The following is a 20000-nucleotide window of genomic DNA, read 5'->3' as shown; positions in this document are numbered from 1 at the left end:
TTTCCCCAGGCGAGGGACAGTGCCAGGCCAAGGACAAGTCACAGGTGCAACAACGTGCCAGAACTGAATCCGGAGCCCCAGGGCGCAAGATCTCCCGCAGCGTCACCCGGCAGACGGGACGGGTGTGGCCACCGGGCGCGGCAGGTCATGCGTGCGCTGAAAGTGCGGCTGGAGGCGCGGACGGCTTTCCAGAGCCCCGAGAGAGGAGCTAGGAATGACTTTGGTCGCAGCCTCTGTAACCCCGCATGACGGCCTCCAGGGTGACGGCGAGGTCCCCCTCGCTCTCTGGCGGTAATCAGCCGGCGGGTACAGACAGTGCGGAGACTCCAGGGCGAGGCCGCCGGGAGGGGGCTGTCCCACCCCACATGGACCGGCTCCCTGCTGGGGGCGTGGCCGCCGGCGCGGGCCGGGCCAATGAGCGCCACCGTCAGGCTCACCCGGCTGGGCACGCCGGGCCTAGGAGGGCTGCGTCATGCCGGGGGCGGGGCTCCGGGGCCGGCGCGAGGCGCGGCGGGTCACGCGGGTCGCGGCGCGGGCTATAAGTAGGGGCCGGCGGCGTGCTCCGCTAGAGTGATGGCTGCCGGCGTTCGCTGCGTGCTTCTTCTTCTCGGCTGCTGAGGCCCCCCGCGGCTGCTTCCTGGATAAGTCGTGAGTCCCGCGGAGCTGTCTCCGGTGCCGCCGACCCGGGCCGTGTGCTCGCCGACCGCAGGTGCGACCCGTGGCTCCCGCTGCCGCCTCGATCTCCTCGTCTCCCGCTCCGCCCTCCCTTTTCCCTGGTGAGTAGTGGCGCCGCCTCGTAAAGGCTCTTTCTTCTCCCGGGGGCCGGGCGCGGACGCCGTGGCGCTGGAGGCAGCCGGCGTGGGCGGCGCGACTGGCTTCTCTCGTTGCAGCTGGCCGCCTCCACTCCGCCCGTCCGCCCGCCCGCGGGCCTTTTTGGCGGTCCCTGGGCGGCGCGCGCGGGAACGGCCCTTTTCCGGTTTTCGCGCGGAGGGCGCGCGCGGGCTGGCAGCGCAGGGGCTGGGCTGGGCTGGGCTGGGCTGGGCGCGCGCGGGCAGCGGAGGACCCTGAGCCACGTGCCCGGCCGTCTCGCGCGTGCTACTGGGGATGGGGGTCTGGAGTAGCCCGCAGGGGCCACTGCGGGGCCCCGGGCGCGTGGGCAGAGCGGGGTACCCCACTGGCCCCCCAGGGGCACGCAGCTATTGTTATTTTCCCCCTCCCCCGCAGGATGAACTTGCGTCCTTTCTCTTCTCCGCCATGGAATTCTGCTCCGTGCTTTTAGCCCTCCTGAGCCAAAGAAACCCCAGACAACAGATGCCCATACGCAGCGTATAGCAGTAACTCCCCAGCTCGGTTTCTGTGCCGTAGTTTACAGTATTTAATTTTATATAATATATATTATTTATTATAGCATTTTTGATACCTCATATTCTGTTTACACATCTTGAAAGCCGCTCAGTAGTTCTCTTACTAAACAACCACTACTCTAGAGAATGGCAACGCTGATTACCAGTACTACAGCTGCTACCGCCGCTTCTGGTCCTTTGGTGGACTACCTATGGATGCTCATCCTGGGCTTCGTTATTGCATTTGTCTTGGCATTCTCCGTGGGAGCCAATGATGTAGCAAATTCTTTTGGTACAGCTGTGGGCTCGGGTGTAGTGACCCTGAAGCAAGCCTGCATCCTAGCTAGCATCTTTGAAACAGTGGGCTCTGTCTTACTGGGGGCCAAAGTGAGCGAAACCATCCGGAAGGGCTTGATTGACGTGGAGATGTACAACTCGACTCAAGGGCTGCTGATGGCCGGCTCAGTCAGTGCTATGTTTGGTAAGTTCTTTTTAGGTTTTGTCCTCTTTGTGGTGGGTGAGCAAATTTGTATCATGGGTGGTTCCATTTTTGTGCTTAACCTTTCAGATTAACCTTTCTGAATGCGCCACTTACATAATGGAATTTTGCCATTTACTTAATAAAACTTGACTGTTTCAGGTTCTGCTGTGTGGCAACTCGTTGCTTCGTTTTTGAAGCTCCCCATTTCTGGAACTCATTGTATTGTTGGTGCAACCATTGGTTTCTCCCTCGTGGCAAAGGGGCAGGAGGGTGTCAAGTGGTCTGAACTGATAAAAATTGGTATGTTTAATTCCAAATGGCTTGTTCATTTTCGTGTTTGTCGTTTGTTACCATGGCATTAGATATGGGAGTATGTGTTCTAACGTGGAGAGACAGACCAAAGAATTTTGAACTCTTAAACATTTAAAAGTGGTTTCTGGTTTCTGATTTTCATTATTTGATATTTTTTCTTAATGTGTTCTATTCCAGTGATGTCTTGGTTCGTGTCCCCACTGCTTTCTGGAATTATGTCTGGAATTTTATTCTTCCTAGTTCGTGCATTCATCCTCCATAAGGTAACCTTTCTCCCCTGTATGAAGACCTTTCATGGAGCACACCCAATCGATTTCAAACCCAGTGGTATTTTCGCAGATGTGATTGGTGTATAGATATGTGGCCTTGAAAAGTTAAAAAAAGTTATTTATTCTGTGCGTGTCTTGTATGTTGTGGAGTTCTCTGAAAGCAAGTTTTTAATACTCAAGAGGTCAGTCAGGAAGGAAGAATTGAATACTATGATGTGGCAAGAAATAGGAGAAGCTGGGAGCAAAAAAATACAGAAATTTATTTTGGGTGGCTTTGTGTAGCTGTATACAGATTATTTGTTTAAACCACCATTATATTCAGGCTAATATAATGCGTAAGCTTGGAGTTCAAGACAGTGTTCCCTGTGGCTTTTTTAGTAAGCTGCCAGTTAAATGGGTCTCTGCAGTGCTGATTATCATAACCAGTTTATAAGCTTCTAGATGAGGACTCTGCCTCCCATGGTGACTTGAACTCCAATTTCTCAGAACAGGTGAAAAGAACCAGTTAAAGGTAGTTTTTGGCTAAAAAAAAAAAAAAAAACAATTCAGGCAGCCATTTAATTTCCTGTCCATTTGAAAATCCCTTTTAAGTGACCCAATAGCATTTCTTTGATCAAGAAGTCATGCTGGCTGCAGAATAAATGTTGACAGGGGATTATGTTGGCATAGCACTGAGTTACGGTGAGAATAAATGCATTTTTCTCAGGACACAAAGTTGTCCTTTTTCTAAGGTGAATGGCTCTTAACGATCCATTGTTAAGTTCTTAAAAATGTTCCTAAACTCTAGAAATCTGAGTGAGATAGCATAAATCCCGGCAGGTAAAAATGTGTGCAGACCCACTTGTCTGGTCTAGTCTAGTTCTAAGCTTCTCTAGGGAAAGATTTGTCTCTTCTCTGTAGAAATTCTATGACTAGTAAAGTGATTCACTGATCACTTTTCCATAGCTGGAATCTGGCAGAATAGAGCAGTTTAACACTTTGAAAACTTGAAATATCTTTAGCTTGGTATAATTTGAGAGTAAACAGTTCATTGATGTTCATGAACTCTTAAGTTTGGTACTGTTTTATTCAGCAGACAGGTGCGATGAGCATCTACCTTCCCACTCCCTACAACTGTAGTGTACGATACTAGGGTGCTTAACTTAGAGGCTCACCAGTAGTGATGGACCAGATTGTTTTTTTTAGTGTTTTTATTAGAACCCTGTATCTTGCTACTTAACAGAGAGTCAGAAGCATTAGTAGGATCTCCTGCTGTGAATTCCTGCTTGGTACAGGTTTATACTGGCCCTGCGTTGATTACTGAGTAGTAGATGATTTTGTTTTTGGAGAGGGTTTGTGTGTTTCGCCTCCACAAAACACTTATTCCCCAGAGGGGGAATGGTGGTGCTCTGAGGTGCAAAGAAGGATTCTCAGGTGCCCAGAACCTCTCATTTGAGGAATGCATACCCCCGCGGTGTTAGCGAGAGCTGAAGTTAGATACAGTAACTGATTTCTTAATTGTGTAGGTCTTATATGGGTATGGGAATGGGCATGATCAAATGATGAAGAACGATTGGCATAGTGTTTAAAACAGTATTGACTTTGAGGATCTTCCCCCACTCTGTGCACGCGCACACACACACTCTTGCAGGCCAATCCCTCAGTAACAGGAGTTTTTCAGATGAGTATGAATATTTCTGCTTCCTTTTAGGAGTTAAATTTCAAGAAAATATCCTTAGACTGGTAAGCTTTGGGTATCCTAACTGCTAAAATCTGAATATTTGACCATTAAGATACATTCCAACTCTTAAATGTCTATCTTGAAAATTAAGATTAAAATGACTTTTTTTTTTAATTTCAAAAAATTGCTTTTAAACATTTTCTATTCTCTGAATGTTTGTTCCAAGCATGTTGGGAATCTGGTGGGAACAGACAGAATGGAGGTGAGTTAGTTCTGTTTAGGACTGGCATTGCACAAAGGAATACTCTTCAGTGCTCCTGTTGAGTATTTTTAAATTCTAGTCAAAGAAAACAGAAACAGGGCTTTTGGCATTCTCATTTGTTAGAAATATATCTAGGATATCTTCCCTTTTCTTTAGACAAAACCAGAATATCCAGTACGTAAAAGTGAACTATTCTGGTGAAGATGGGGGGTTTTGTGAAGAACTTCTTTCCCATCCCACATGACTAGACGAGGAGGCATTCACATTATTTCCAGGTGAAGTTTTACTTGTGTGTTAGGTGGATCTGTACAATGATGAGAGACCTTCCTTGTTTTACCTTCTTCCTAGACTCTCCGGAACTTTCTCCGGAACTTTTGTTATTTTTTTTAAACCGTGAACCTGTATTCCGTGATAAACTATTGGTATAGTAGTGTAATTCATACCCTACCCCATCCCCAACAACTCTGCGTAGAGAGTACCTCAGATTTGTTTACCTCGGGGAATACTTAATTGGGCTATAATACAGGATAATAAATACACAGGCTGCTACTTCTGACTAGTCAGTTACAATTTGATTTATAGATAACCATAATATCTTTCAAAATCTATTGAGAAGTCCCCACATAATGTCTTTAAAACCCTAAAGGGTTTTAATTTTTGGGGGTGGAAGTCTTGGGTTGGGTTTTTTGGAGGCCTTTTTTTTTTTTTTTTTTTTTTGAGACAGAGTCTCACTCTGTCGCCCAGGCTGGAATGCAGTGGCACGATCTGGGCTCACTGCAACCTCCACCTCCCGGGCTCAAGCAATTCTCCTGCCTCAGCCTCCTGAGTAGCCGGGATTACAGGTGCTTGCCACCACGCCCAACTACTATTTTTGTATTTTTAGTAGAGACAGGGTTTCACCATGTTGGTCAAGCTGGTCTCAAACTCCTGATCTCACGTGCTCTGTCCGCCTTGGCCTCCCGAAGTGCTGGGATTACAGGCTTGAGCCACCGCACCTGGCCCTTTTTTTTTTTAAGAAGCGAAGTCTTGCCCTGTCACCCAGGCTGGAGTACGATGACTTAATTGTAGCTCACTGCAGCCTTGACCTCCCAGGCTCAAGCAATCCTCCTGCCTCAGCCTCCGGAGTAGCTGGGACTACAGGTGTGTGCCACCACATCTGGCTAACTTTTCATATTTTATAGAGGTGGGGTCTTGCTCTGTTGCTCAAGTTGGTCTTGAACTTCTGGGCTCAAGCCATCCCCCTGTCTCATCCTCCCAAAGTGCTGGGATTACAGACAGATGTGAGCCACCACCACACCTGACCTGCATTTTCTTAAGACTAGTCTTTAGAATAAAAATACACACCTTAGTTTCCTCATTTTGTTTACTGCCCTCAGAGTTTGGAGTTGGTTATTCAAGGATGTTTAACAGTTCTTGGTTTCTGTAGGCTATTGTTTTTGTTTTGACTGTTTCAGTATCTGTTAACATTCTCTATTAAACTATAGGTAAGAGTTAAATTTTAGAGTGGTTTTCAGTGAGCACCCGTCTCTGCTAATTTGAAATGGTACCTTTACTTTACACTTGGGTCTGCGCTTTCCCTTGTTTCATTGTTCTTAAGCTACTGACTTTCCAGTGTATTGATTATTGGTAGAAGCTATAGGGTTTTACTCTGTTTTTTCTCCCCAAGATTTTCCATTGGAATTGTGATCAAGATAGCATTAAGCCTTCCCATGTATGTATTCAGATCTTTGCTCCCAATTTTTTTTTTAGGTTAAGGTCTTTATAAAGATTTTAGCCTTCCTATGTATGTATTCAGATCTTTGCTCCCAATTTTTTTTTTTTTTTTTTTTTCCTGAAAGGGAGTCTTGCTCTGTTGCCCAGGCTGGAGTGAGGTGGCCCAATCTCCGCTCACTGTAACCTCCGCCTCCCAGGTTCAAGTGATCCTCCTGCCTCAGCCTCCTGAGTGGCTGGGACTACAGATGCTTGCCACCACGTCCGGCTAATTTTTTGTATTTTTAGTAGAGACGGGGTTTCACCGTATTACGTAGGATGGTCTCGATCTCCTGACCTCATGATTCTCCTGCCTTGGCCTCCCAAAGTGCTGGGATTACAGGTGTGAGCCACCACGCCCAGCCTCCTCCCATTCTTTTGGTGTTTGACTTGGGTGTTCTCCTATAGAATTAATACATACTAGGTATGGTAGAGTTCTTATTTTTAGTCACTGGCCTTACTGTTCCTTAAACATTTCAAATTTTTGCCTCAGGGCCTTTGCACTTGCTGATACCTCTGTCTGGAACATTCAGCACCCAATTAATCAGGTGGTTTGCCCCTTCTGTACCCCTAGTTAATGTACACAACTTGCTAGCTTACTACATTTATGTCATGCTCATTCCTTGACTCTTCCCCACCCGAATGGTGCCCCCCCATCACTCTCCTCTTACCCTTCTTTATTTTTCTTCACAGCATTTGTCACTATTTTACATTATTCCATACTAGAAGGTGAGTGTCAGTTCTATTAGAACAGAAACTTGGTCTTACTCCCTCCTGTATTTCAGTGCCCAGAATAGTGCTTGGCACACAGTCTGTTGAGTGAGTGGATGACCTTGTGTGCAATCAGTTATTATCGTTGAACTTTGGTAAAGCATTAATTATGGCATCTTTGTCAGATGTTTAGATAAGATGGTTGCCGTAGGTATAGTCTGCATGTTGTATTTTTAGTCTTTGAAGGTATGAAGTCAGGTAAGCAAGATCCTAACATGGTCTGTTTCTTGACATCTCTTACAGACGTAGAGTATAGCCTATCCTCAGGTGTGTGCTCAAGTTTACATTAGGGCTTTTGGGTACCTTAGAATGTGGGTATTGCAATCTTTATTCAGGATGTTATCAGTCACTGGTACAGTTAGCCTTGTTATTAAAAATAGAAAAAAAAAAAAAAAAAACAGGTAGAAGTTGGAATTAGCCTTTGTAGGAAGAATTCCCGGCGCAAATGCAGGAAAAACCCAGTTGTCCTTGGAAACTGCTCTGGAGGAAGAGTTATTGGCACTATAATTCCCAAACCTACCCTATTAAGAGATTCTGTGAAAATGGGTTAACCTTTATACCTTTTAAGATACTGATCTTAATAATGTTTTACAGGCAGATCCAGTTCCTAATGGTTTGCGAGCTTTGCCAGTTTTCTATGCCTGCACAGTTGGAATAAACCTCTTTTCCATCATGTATACTGGAGCACCGTGTAAGTAACTATCAAAATATTTAAATGTGAATTTAAAGTTGTTTACAAAACTTGCATTAAATGCCCAATTTACCCCTTTTTGCTTTACAGGGCTGAAATCTCCTAGAAGGTGGCTGGCCTGCGCCCATTTCAGAAGGCTGCAGGCTAGTGTACGCTGAGTTAACCTAGATAGTTTTTCAACCAAAGAGACCTGCTCAGATTCTAAATCACTACAGACCTTTCCTCTTTAGTCTTCACAGGATCCACTGATAATAGGATCATCTCCTTCCCTTTCTCCTGTCTATGCTAAAAATGCTGGAATTAATACTGACCTCAACTACTGAAGTCATTAGTTATATCTGATCTTCAGTAATCAGTCGTTTAGGACTGGTTTGCTGGATATTCTCATTTTTCTCTCCCAAATGGAGATACTATTGTTTCTAAGTACTAAACTTCCATGAATCTGCTTGAATGAGAAGAGTTGGGATGTTTACCACCTGCTCTAAGTGCACTTGGAAGAAGAATTCATGCAGCTAAGAGGAAAAATAATTTGTGAGAATATAAAGGTTGAAATGTTGATGACTTTCATGTTTGGGACTAAGGCAAGGCATGGATTAAATTATGGTGCTACAAGTTTAGTAACAACAAAAGATGGGTAACTTGTAACTGGCAAGACAGTACAGTTTTGGTATCTTGGCTCATTTGACCTGATAGTCTGTGACTACATAGGCAGTGATTTTTATTCTTTATACTGTGACCCACTGGATGAAATAGAGGACACATGTGTATGTATGCAGAGAGAAAGATAACTGAAAGAGTTTCGTGAAGCCACTTATGCTTACTATGTGCTGTGCACCCATATTTTCAAATTCTGTCTCTCTCTTTTTTTTTTTTTTTTAACATTTGTTGTGGCCCACTGAAATGATTTCAGTTTTGACTAATGGGTTGTGACTTGCTTAAACCACACTGAAGTGGTAAGTTGCTGACCCAAAATAGAGTTAGCTAAATATTTTTATTTTTTGTTTATTTTTTTGAGACAGTTTTGCTCTTGTTGCCCAGGCTGGAGTGCAGTGGCATGATTTTGGCTCACCACAACCTCCAGCTCCCGGGTTCAAGCAATTCTCCTGCCTCAGTCTCCCAAGTAGCTGGGATTATAGGCATGTGCCACCACACCCAGCTAATTTTTTATTTTTAGTAGAGATGAGGTTTCTCCATGTTGGTCAAGCTGATCTCCAACTCCTGACCTCAGGTGATCCACCTGCCTCAGCCTCCCAAAGTGCTGGGATTACAGGCATGATCACCACACCCAGCCAATACTTTAATTTTTTATCTTATTTTAGATTCAGGGATTATATGTGCATTTTGTTAGATGGAGCTAAGTTTTTTTAATCTTGCTTTTATTCTTGGAATGATCAGGAACAAAACAGACAAGTTTAAGAAAATATTGTTCTTAGGATATACTGAACTCATGTGCAGGTGAAGAGAAGCTTGTATGCCAGATTTCCATTGTAAAATGAGTTATTTGTGATGAACTAAAAAGTCTCCTATTGAGGCTCTTAGCACTCATTGTTTACGCGGTAGAAGCAAAGCTCAGAGTTGAGTTAAATTAGAATCATTTTGAAAACAGAAACTTAGATGTTTTTGTTCTGTCCTTTATGGATCATTTATGAGAAAAACCAATCTCTTCCCCTTTTGACTTGGAATGTAGACCAACTTGTGATAGACAATACTTTCATGTATATTTTAGTTTGTGTGACCACATGATCAAAACTGAAAGCAGAAATTAAAATGAAAAGATGTATAGTCACCATAGAGTTATAGTTTGGTGCCAGATGCTGTGGCTCATGCTTATAATCCCAGCACTTTGGGAGGCCGAGGTTGGTGGATCATGAGGTCAGGAGTTCAAAGACCAGCCTGGCCAAGATGGCGAAACCTTGTCTCTACTAAAAACTACAAAAACTAACCCAGTGTGGTGGCAGGCGCCTGTAATCCCAGCTACTTGGGAGGCTGAGGCATGAGAATCACTTGAACCTGGGAGGTGGAGGTTGCAGTGAGCCAAGATCGTGCCACTGCACTCCAGCCTGGGCAACAGTACGTCTCAAAAAAAAAAAAAAAAAAAAATTTTGAAGGGACCTCAATTTGTTTCTGATTGATTGATTGATTGATTGATTGATTTTTTGAGACGGAGTCTCGCCCTGTCACCCAGGCTGGAGTGCATTGGTGCGATCTTGGCTCACTGCAACCTCGACCTCCCGGGTTCGAGCAGTTCTCCTGCTTCAGCCTCTTGAGTAGAGTAGCTGGGATTACACATGTGCATTACCACGCCCCAGCTAATTTTTGTATTTTTAGTAGAGACATGGTTTCACCATGTTGGCCAGGCTGGTCTCAAACTCTTGACCTCAGGTGATCCACCCACCTCAGCCTCCCAAAGTGCTGGGATTACAGGCGTGAGCCGCCGCGTCTGGCCTTGTATCTATTTTTAAAGATTAATCATTTCGGGGTTTAATAGAATTTCCAGTTTATAAGTACAGTCACTGACTTCATGGTTCAGTCTTCAGTATTTGACTTTTTGATGGGTTTATAGGTACATAACCTCATTGTAAGTTGAGGAACATCTGTGATTTCATACATAGCAAGCAAAATAAAGCAAAACAAGCAGAAGTAACTAAGCTATTTCTAGATATCAACTACAGATCATTATAATATCTTTTATATATATATATATATTTCCCCCCCCCAGGGATGGGGTCTTGCTGTGTTGCCCAGGCTGGCCTGGTATTCCTGGGCTTAGGGGGTTCTCCCACTTCAGTCTCCTGAGTAGCTAGAGATCATTATAACATCTGTTAGACTTAAGTAGGATTATATAGTGCTTTACTTCTTTTTTGTTTTTGTGATGGAGTTTCACTCTTGTCACCAGGCTGGATGGAGTGCAGTGGCGCGATCTTGGCTTACTGTAACTTCCACCTCCTGAGTTCAAGTGATTCTCCTGCCTCAGCTTCCCGAGTAACTGGGATTACGGGTGCCCACCACCACATCTGGCTAATTTTTGTATTTTCAGTAGAGACGGGGTTTCACCAGGCTGGTCTTGAACTCCTGACCTCAGGTCCTCTGCCCATCTCAGCCTCCCAAAGTGCTGGGATTACAGGTGTGAGACACTGTGCCTGGCCGGTGCTTTACTTCTGTCTGTAACACAGGCTAATGGTTTGGAGCATACTGGCATGCATATGACAATCAGATAATGACTAATATTACGCATCCTTAAACCATGTGACCAGTGTTGCTAGGCAAGTCTTTTTTTAACGTAAGACTTGTTAGTGAAATTACCACTAAACTGTGTGTGTGTGAAAGACGAAACTTTTTTTTTTTTTTTTTTGAGACAAAGTCTCGCTTTGTCACCCAGGCTGGGGTGCAGTGGTGCAATCTCAGCTCACTGTAGCCTCCGTCCTGCACCCCCAGAGTCAAGTGATTCACCTCAGCCTCCCCAGTAGCTGGGACTACAGGCGCCCACCACCATGCCCGGCTAATTTTTTTGTGTAGTTTCAGTAGAGACGGGGTTTTGACATGTTGGCCAGGCTGGTCTCGAACGCCTGACCTCAAGTGATCTGCCTGCCTGGCCTCCCAAAGTGCTGGAATTACAGGCATGAGCCACCTTGCCTGGCCGAAAGACAAAACTTTTAAAACTATTCCTTCAGTTACTAACTTTTGATAGATAATATCCTTGTTTTCTGTGTCTTTGATATTGCTTTCAAGGAGATAATCTCATTAAAGCATCTTACTAAAAGTAAAGGCCAGTACAATGAATATAATCACCTTTTTACAGAATTCTGTCAGCATGACAAATGTGACTACTGAGACATTGTTTTAACATTAAGTTTGGAGGTGGTAATGGAATATGTGGCAGTTATGATCATGAGCTAGGGAGTGGAACACTGTCTTTTTCATAGCTAGTCATAGGTCCTTAGCATGTAGTGATCCTTATTATCTTCCAAGGTGAAGAAAGGAAAAAGGCTATATGTTGAGAAGCATAGGACACTTGAGTCCCGCAGGTGTTCAGGTGGGCCGGGCTGGTGTGGGTTTTCAGATGATCATTGAGTTTTTCTCCCAAATTTGTATAGGCACTAGCACAGTAATCCTGTGCACTTAAATCTGGCAGCAGTTGTCAAGGGTGATGGGCTGGCACGGGGAACGCCTCAGTCCCCGGAGGAGGGTTTACACAGTATTGCAGGGGGCTGTTGCCCTGGGGTTTTCAAGATGCACCATTTTATCTCCTAGTGCTGGGCTTTGACAAACTTCCTCTGTGGGGTACCATCCTCATCTCGGTGGGATGTGCAGTTTTCTGTGCCCTTATCGTCTGGTTCTTTGTATGTCCCAGGATGAAGAGAAAAATTGAACGTAAGTAATAACTTATAACAGAAAAATTTATCTAATAATGTTGTGTTTCTTTTTTATTTGGCCACCTGTAAAAATCTATCAGGAGAGATTGGCAAAATAAGAGATTTTAAAGAGAAATTTGAGGATATGGGTTTGCTGTCCAAACTGTGTTCTTAAGTGGACCTACATGACCTAAGACCTAGTGATAGAGAGTATCCAACCTATGCTGTAGAGACAATCTGGGCATTGAATTTTTTTTTTTTAAATGTTCCTTGGTCAGTTGCCAGTGACATGATAGATAAATTGAGAAATCATAGCCTACATTTACTGAGAAGTATGAGGATACCTTAATGAAAAATAAGGGGTAGGTACAAGATATTTCCTTAGAGGTAAATACCCCAACTACTTCTGTGTATAACTTCAGATTCAGACAAGCAAAGCTAAGTCTAAGGTGTACATGTTGTATATGGGCTAGAATACATGTAGACATTGTGTTGCAGTGTACAATACAAATACATATACAAACACACATTGTGTGTCTGCTAGAATTGTAGCACAGATTCTAGAAGTAAACATTTTCAGGTGTCATGTGAAGGAATCGTTTAGGCCATTACAACACACTTCTGTAATACTGAGTAAATTTTGGTTAGTATCAGGCTTTTTTTCTTTTTTTTTTCCCCCTTAAAAGAATCATTTTCTGCCCTTTTCATCTATGTGAAGGCTGGGTTAGCAATTTGAAGTTTATCCTTTCGAAGGTGAGGGATGCACAGACTGCAGTGGCGTTAGGAAGAATGCTGCGTCACCGCAGCTGAACCGAGGGGCCTCCGAGAGGTTCTGTGCTAGTCTGGCTGTGCCGAGTGCACGGTGGAAACCAGGCTTTCAGGACTCTCTGACCTCATTTTCCCTCTCAGGGAGGAGATGAGATAAGTCTTGCTTTATGTTAGAAAGTCTGTAGTTGGAGGTGCCTGAACAGATAGGTCAGCATACTGAGCACTGGTATGAGAGAGAGGCAGAAGATACTCTGGTCTGCCTGTGGGATTTAGAGCCATGATGCACATCTTTTTGTTTTATAGAGATGGAAATTAAAGTTGTCGTCTTTAGTTCCCTGCATTGAGCTGTGCCACTTTGCTCGAATTGTTGGACTGAAATTTGAGAGAATCCTTTTTTCAAAAGAACAGAATTCGATACAGTTCAGATTTTTAGTTTCAGATTATCAGCCCCATGGTTGAGCTACTTTCCACTACAGAATGAGTCGGCAGGGAGCTAAGAAGGGTTCTTACAGCTGTAAAGGGTTGTAAAAATAAAAACAAAACAAGAATGTGCTACAGAAGCCCATAAAACCTGAAATATTTACAGGAAAACGTTGGGACCCCTGACGTAGGGTGACCTGCATTGCTGGTGGTTCCCAGGTGAGAGCTGCTGGCAAATGATAAAGCAGGCAGGAAAAATGTTCCTGAATGTTAACTGAAGTTCACATACATTCTTGTTTTGAGATGAGTTTTTTGGGGGTGGAGGAAAAAGTAGCAGGGTCACAACCAAACCAAAAAAACCCTTTTTTTTTTTTCTAGGAGAAATAAAGTGTAGTCCTTCTGAAAGCCCCTTAATGGAAAAAAAGAATAGCTTGAAAGAAGACCATGAAGAAACAAAGTTGTCTGCCAGTGATATTGAAAGCAGGAATCCTGTTTCGGAGATAGGGCCTGCCGCTCTGCCCCTCCAGGCTGTGGTGGAGGAGAGAACAGTCTCATTCAAACTTGGAGATCTGGAGGAAGCTCCAGAGCGAGAGCGGCTTCCCAGCGTGGACTTGAAAGAGGAAACCAGCATAGATAGCACCGTGAATGGTGAGTTGGAATTCCTGCTTTCACTTTGTTACCTGCGGTGGTGAGGAGGTGATTGTTTTGGATCTGATGCTTTTTGTATTGAATGTCACCTTGGTGGTCTTGACTAGGTGCAGTGCAGTTGCCTAATGGGAACCTTGTCCAGTTCAGTCAAGCTGTCAGCAACCAAATAAACTCCAGTGGCCACTACCAGTATCACACCGTGCATAAGGATTCTGGCTTGTACAAAGAGCTGCTCCATAAATTACATCTGGCCAAGGTGGGAGATTGCATGGGAGACTCTGGTGACAAACCCTTAAGGCGCAATAATAGCTATACTTCCTATACCATGGCAATATGTGGCATGCCTCTGGATTCATTCCGTGCCAAAGAAGGTGAACAGAAGGGCGAAGAAATAGAGAAGCTGACGTGGCCTAATGCAGACTCCAGGAAGCGAATTCGAATGGACAGTTACACTAGTTACTGCAATGCTGTGTCTGACCTTCACTCGGCATCTGAGATAGACATGAGTGTCAAGGCAGAGATGGGTTTAGGTGACAGAAAAGGAAGTCATGGCTCTCTAGAAGAATGGTGTGACCAGGATAAGCCTGAAGTGTCTCTCCTCTTCCAGTTCCTGCAGATCCTTACAGCCTGCTTTGGGTCATTTGCCCATGGTGGCAATGACGTAAGGTCAGTTGACATTGATCTTAGTGTTGCTAACCCTATTTTTAAACTGTTTATCCTTGTCATAGCCTGTGCTTGTGGTAGTGGTACTCCTAGCATTTACGGGACCCCAAATAGGATGAGGTAATAGCAGTTCTTGACATAATGAGACAGTACAGTTTTATTCTTCGGAGGAATTACAAACAATGTTTATTTTTGTAGTTGATAAATATAAACAGATATTCTTCACGGAGAAGGCTTTTGTCTATCAAGATGAGATTCAGTTCTTTGATAATGAATTGTGGCATGTAAGATAAGATGTAAGATGAAAAACTTAAGTTTTTCATATAGAATGATTTTGTAGTTTAGTTTGTAAACTGTTTATTGGAACCCGAGAGTTGCTTTAAGCTGCCTATAGGAGGAAAGAGGCCACCATTTGCGTGGCATTCCCTCCATCAGAGCTGTGTTCATATTTCTGTTGTATATGTTGGGGTTCCATTTATGTCCTTAGAAAAAAAGGCCCTTTTGCCAGAGCTTGAAAGCTGTACTTTAGACAACCTGGTAGGTCATTCAGCAGATTGGGTCTTGCCAAGATCTAGTTCTGCCTGAAAAGTCACTTCCGCCCTCTTTGTCTCTTCCAGCAATGCCATTGGGCCTCTGGTTGCTTTATATTTGGTTTATGACACGGGAGATGTTTCTTCAAAAGTGGCAACACCAATATGGCTTCTACTCTATGGTGGTGTTGGTATCTGTATTGGTCTGTGGGTCTGGGGAAGAAGAGTTATCCAGACCATGGGGAAGGATCTGACACCGATCACACCCTCTAGGTAAGTAGGTGGAGCAGGTTCTACAAATGTCAGTACTCATTTTTTTCAGAGATGTAATACTGTCGAGTGCTAACACAAATCTCTTGTTGAACGTAACCAAGTTCCTGATGTTCTTATTGTTGGTGTGTTCTTTTTAGATTTTACTTGTCTGGCCCTTAAACATTTTGGTCAGACATTTTACCCATTCAGCTCTGGGGGTCTCTGAAGAAAATGACTTTTCTGAGAAAGCTGTGTGTGCTAAGAGGGGATAGTTACATATACTTGCCTTTTATTTGTCTTTACTTGGGAGCTAAGACTCAATGTTTACCAAACTCTTCAAAATAAAAGTGCAAATGTTATTTAATAGTGGGATTTCAGAAAAACGTAAAACTTGAAACCTTCGAATAAGGAAACGGGGCATCCGTGGCCTGATTTAGATAAAGTAGATAGATCTTAGGGGTTATAGCACGTAAAGATGTCAGTGGAGGTTTTGTGACTGAATAGAACAAAACAGGACTGTGTTAACTTGAGGCGTAGTGTTAGCTTCTCAAAAAAGTCAAACTCACTTCCTGACAAGAATCCTTTTGTGTCTATAGTGGCTTCAGTATTGAACTGGCATCTGCCCTCACTGTGGTGATTGCATCAAATATTGGCCTTCCCATCAGTACAACACATTGTAAAGTAAGTGTAATGCCAATGTGTGTCTTTCAAATGGTTCTTCTAATATGTAGGGTTTTTAATTTTACTTCTCTGATACTTTGATTTAGAAGGTTTTGTGCAGTTGGAGTCTTGAAGAGTTCATAAATCTAGGACAAGCATACAATTTCTTGTGTCTATTCTTGTTTAAGCAATTAAATAGATATTCTCCCCAAATAATAGAAACATTCTTTTATATAGAGCTTACTGTAATTTCTGGTTACTAACCTCTTCCTTTGTTACTTAATCCTCCCTCATTGTAGTCTCTTTATATAATATATATATATATATTTTTAAAATCTCAGTCATTTCTACTTGGCACCATTATGTTTTATTTATTTACTTATGAGTTGGAGTCTTTCTCTGTGGCCCAGGCTGGAGTGCAGTGGCACAATCTCGGCTTACTGCAACCTCCGCCTCCTGGGCTCAAGTGATTCTTTGTGCCTCAGCCTCCCAAGTAGGTGGGATTACAGGCACCTGCCACCATGCCTGGCTAATTTTTGTATTTTTAGTAGACACATGATTTCACCTTGTTGGCCAGGCCGGTCATGAACTCCTTCCTGACCTCAGGTGATCTACCTGGCTTGACCTCCCAAAGTTCTGGGATTAGATGCGTGAGCTACCGCTCCCGGCTGACACCATTATGTTCTTTGTCTTTGGGGAAGCCATTCAGAGCAGGGTAGGTGTGTGCTTAAAAACTGGTGGGTGCTTTAATTCTGGCCAGGTGGGTGTCTGCTGCCATTTGTGGTGGCTGAAGGCCTGGTTCTAACAAGTCTGTGAGGCTTGCCAAAATGTTGGCAAGGCAGTTTATTTACAGAAGGCACATATTCAGGGCCTCTCGGGATTGAAATACTGAGAAACAAAACAAATCTTAAGGTTGTCTGATGATAATCTAATAATTATAGGAAAAGAAAGAAACTGGTTTCCTTAAGAGCATTTAAGCTGGTCCATCATGGATCCTGCTGAGTCATCTATTTGCTGCCAGGTTGTGTCTCACAGCAATTGTTTATTAGGTTTAATATCAACCACTCTGTAAATAATCTTAGGAAGACTTACAGCACAATTTGTTGTTAAAAGCAGTGTATAGGCCGGGCGCGGTGGCTCACGCCTGTAATCCCAGCACTCTGGGAGGCTGAGGCGGGTGGATCACGAGGTCAGGAGTTTGAGACCAGCCTGGCCAACATAGTGAAACCCCGTCTCTACTAAAAATACAAAAAATTAGCTGGGCATGGTGGCGGGTGCCTGTAATCCCAGCTACCTGGGAGGCTGAGGCAGGAGAATTACATGAAGCCGGGAAGCAGAGGTTGCAGTGAGCCGAGATTGTGCCACTGCAGCCTGGGCAACAGTGTGAGACTGTGTCTCAAAAAAAAAATAAAAATAAAATAAATATATAAACAGTATATATTCATTAAATTTTAGTAGCTTAGAAGGGGAAAAGAAATAGTTCTTGGGTCTTTTTACTACCGTTAGTATAGATTATGATTGGATTTTCAAATTGCCTTCATTTTCCCATCTTAACCTATTGTAAACCAGCTTTCTTGCACTTGGTCTTGTCCAGGGGTCTGGGGCTCCTTGTCCAAACAGTCTCAGGTGTCTGTTTGCCAAAATACCATTGCCAGTTTAATTACCTGTTTCCTTGGTCTGTTTCTCTTTTAGGTGGGCTCTGTTGTGTCTGTTGGCTGGCTCCGGTCCAAGAAGGCTGTTGACTGGCGTCTCTTTCGTAACATTTTTATGGCCTGGTTTGTCACAGTCCCCATTTCTGGAGTTATCAGTGCTGCCATCATGGCAGTCTTCAGATATGTCATCCTCAGAATGTGAAGCTGTTTGAGATTAAAATTTGTGTCAATGTTTGGGACCACCTTAGGTATTCCTGCTCCCCTGAAGAATGATTACGGTGTTATTGAAGACTGACAAGAGTCTTTTTATTTGGGAGCCAGATGAGGGAAGTGTTACTTGTGCTATAATTGCTTTTGTGCTAAATAGGAATTGTCTCAAAATTAGCTATGTAAAATAGCCAGAGTTCCACTGGCTCCTGCTGAGGTCCCCTTTCCTTCTGGGCTGTGAATTCCTGTACATATTTCTCTACTTTTTGTATCAGGCTTCAATTCCATTATGTTTTAATGTTGTCTCTGAAGATGACTTGTGATTTTTTTTTTTTTTAAGCAACCATGCAGAGCCATTTGACAGAGTATGCTCTGCTTCGTTGGTTTCACCAGCTTCTGCCCTAACATGCACAGGGATTTAACAACAAAAAAATATAACTAAAACTTCCCTTGTAGTCTCTTATATAAGTAGAGTCATTGGTACTCTGCCCTCCTGTCAGTAGTGGCAGGATCTATTGGCATATGTGGGAGCTTCTTAGAGGGATGAGGTTCTTTGAACACAGTGAAAATTTAAATTAGTAACTTTTTTGCAAGCAGTTCATTGACTGTTACTGCTAAGAAGAAGTAAGAAGGAAAAGCCTTTTGGCAATCTTGGTTATTTCTTTAAGATTTCTGGCAGTGTGGGATGGATGAATGAAGTGGAATGTGAACTTTGGTCAAGTTAAATGGACAGCCTTCCATGTTCATCTGTCTACCTCTTAACTGAATAAAAAAGCCTACAGTTTTTAGAAAATTTGTTCTCATGGTTTTCATTCATACTTGAATCATCTGGGCTTCTGATCAGTTCACCTTATATCATTTTTTTTTTTTTTTTTGAGACAGATTCTCACTGTGTCGCCCAGGCTGGAGTGCAGTGGTGTGATCTTGGCTCACTGCAAGCTCTGCCTCCCGGGTTCACGCCATTCTCCTGCCTCAGCCTCCCTAGTAGCTGGGACTACAGGTGCCCACCACCACGCCTGGCTAATTTGTATTTTTAGTAGAGACGGGGTTTCACCGTGTTAGCCAGGATGGTCTCGATCTCCTGACCTTGTGATCCGCCTGCCTTGGCCTCCCAAAGTGCTGGGATTACAGGCGTGAGCCACTGCGCCTAGCCTATCATTCTTAGGAGATATGAATATCTTAACAAGTGAGGGCTACTGTCCAACTTAAAGCTCCCCACTCCTCCCTGTTAACGTTTCTTGTGTCCCCAGAATATGCATGACATTATTCCATAGGGACTGTTGTAGCAACCTGGCATTTTCCCTCTTAGTCACACAGCCTATACACTTTCATGTTAGCACACGTGGTATTGTTTTTTTTGTTTTGTTTTTTTCCAGTTTTTTCTTTTGATACTTTTTGTTTGTGTTTTTGAGATGGAGTCTCGCTGTGTCGCCAGGCTGGACACTGCAGTGGTGTGGTCTCGGCTCACTGCAACCTCAGCCTTCTGGTTTCAAGCAATTCTCCTGCCTCAGCCTCCTGAGTAGCTGGGACTACAGGCGCTCTCCACCACGTCTGGCTAATTTTTAGTAGAGACAAGCTTTCGGCATGTTGGCCGAGCTGGTCTCAAACTTTTGACCTCAAGTGATCCGCCTGACTTTGCCTCCCAAAGTGCTAGGATTATAGCCATGAGCCACTGCATCTAGCCTACTCATGGTTTTTAACAGCCAAAGATTTACTGTTGAATGGACAACTTTATTTTACTATTTTATGTAGATTGTTTTTAGCTTTGGTATTAGGGTAAACCCTTGAACAGTGTGGAGGTCGGGCACCAACCCCCGTGCAGTCAAAAAGCCATGTACAACTTTTGATTCTAAAAACTTGACTACTAATAGCCTACGGTTGACCAGAAGCCTTAGCAATAACATAAACAGTTGTGAACACATATTTCACATGTTATATGTATTATATACTGTATTATAATGTAAGTTAGAGAAAAGGAAATATTAAACCATAAGGAAGACACATTTACTATTTATTAAGTGGAAATGCATATAAAGGTCTTCATTCTTATCATCTTGAGTAGACTGAGGAGGAGAGGAGGAGTTGGTCTTGCTGTCTCAGGGATAGCAGAGATGAAAGTAAGTCTGCATATAAGCGGATTCTGCAGTTCAGACTAGTGTTCAAGGGACATCAGTACAAGGACAGCAAAAATGAGTAGGGGGCAATGTGTAGCTAAGTTCGTTTAAAAGTTCTCAGTATTGGCCGGGCGCGGTGGCTCAAGCCTGTAATCCCAGCACTTTGGGAGGCCGAGGCGGGTGGATCACGAGGTCA

At 43.6% G+C, this 20000-nt stretch overlaps 1 protein-coding gene across 1 annotated transcript; it reads left to right on the top strand.

Annotated features, from left to right (window-relative positions):
• The first annotated feature begins 526 nt into the window (after window positions 1-526).
• On the top strand, window positions 527-18483 carry LOC105471792 (solute carrier family 20 member 1). Its single transcript, XM_011724525.3, has 11 exons — window positions 527-776; window positions 1225-1824; window positions 1984-2124; window positions 2314-2399; window positions 7442-7538; window positions 11790-11909; window positions 13457-13726; window positions 13834-14392; window positions 15007-15192; window positions 15768-15852; window positions 17524-18483. Exons 2-11 carry the CDS (start codon window positions 1491-1493, stop codon window positions 17683-17685), a joined length of 2040 nt encoding a protein of 679 aa, XP_011722827.2. The 5' UTR covers window positions 527-776; window positions 1225-1490; the 3' UTR covers window positions 17686-18483.
• Window positions 18484-20000: the final 1517 nt, after the last annotated feature.

This window comes from Macaca nemestrina, chromosome 13, assembly GCF_043159975.1.
Source record: "Macaca nemestrina isolate mMacNem1 chromosome 13, mMacNem.hap1, whole genome shotgun sequence".
In the NCBI taxonomy this organism is placed as follows: Eukaryota; Metazoa; Chordata; class Mammalia; order Primates; family Cercopithecidae; genus Macaca; species Macaca nemestrina.
Note: the sequence above shows the minus strand (reverse complement) of the source record. Positions and strands in the feature narration are given on the sequence as shown.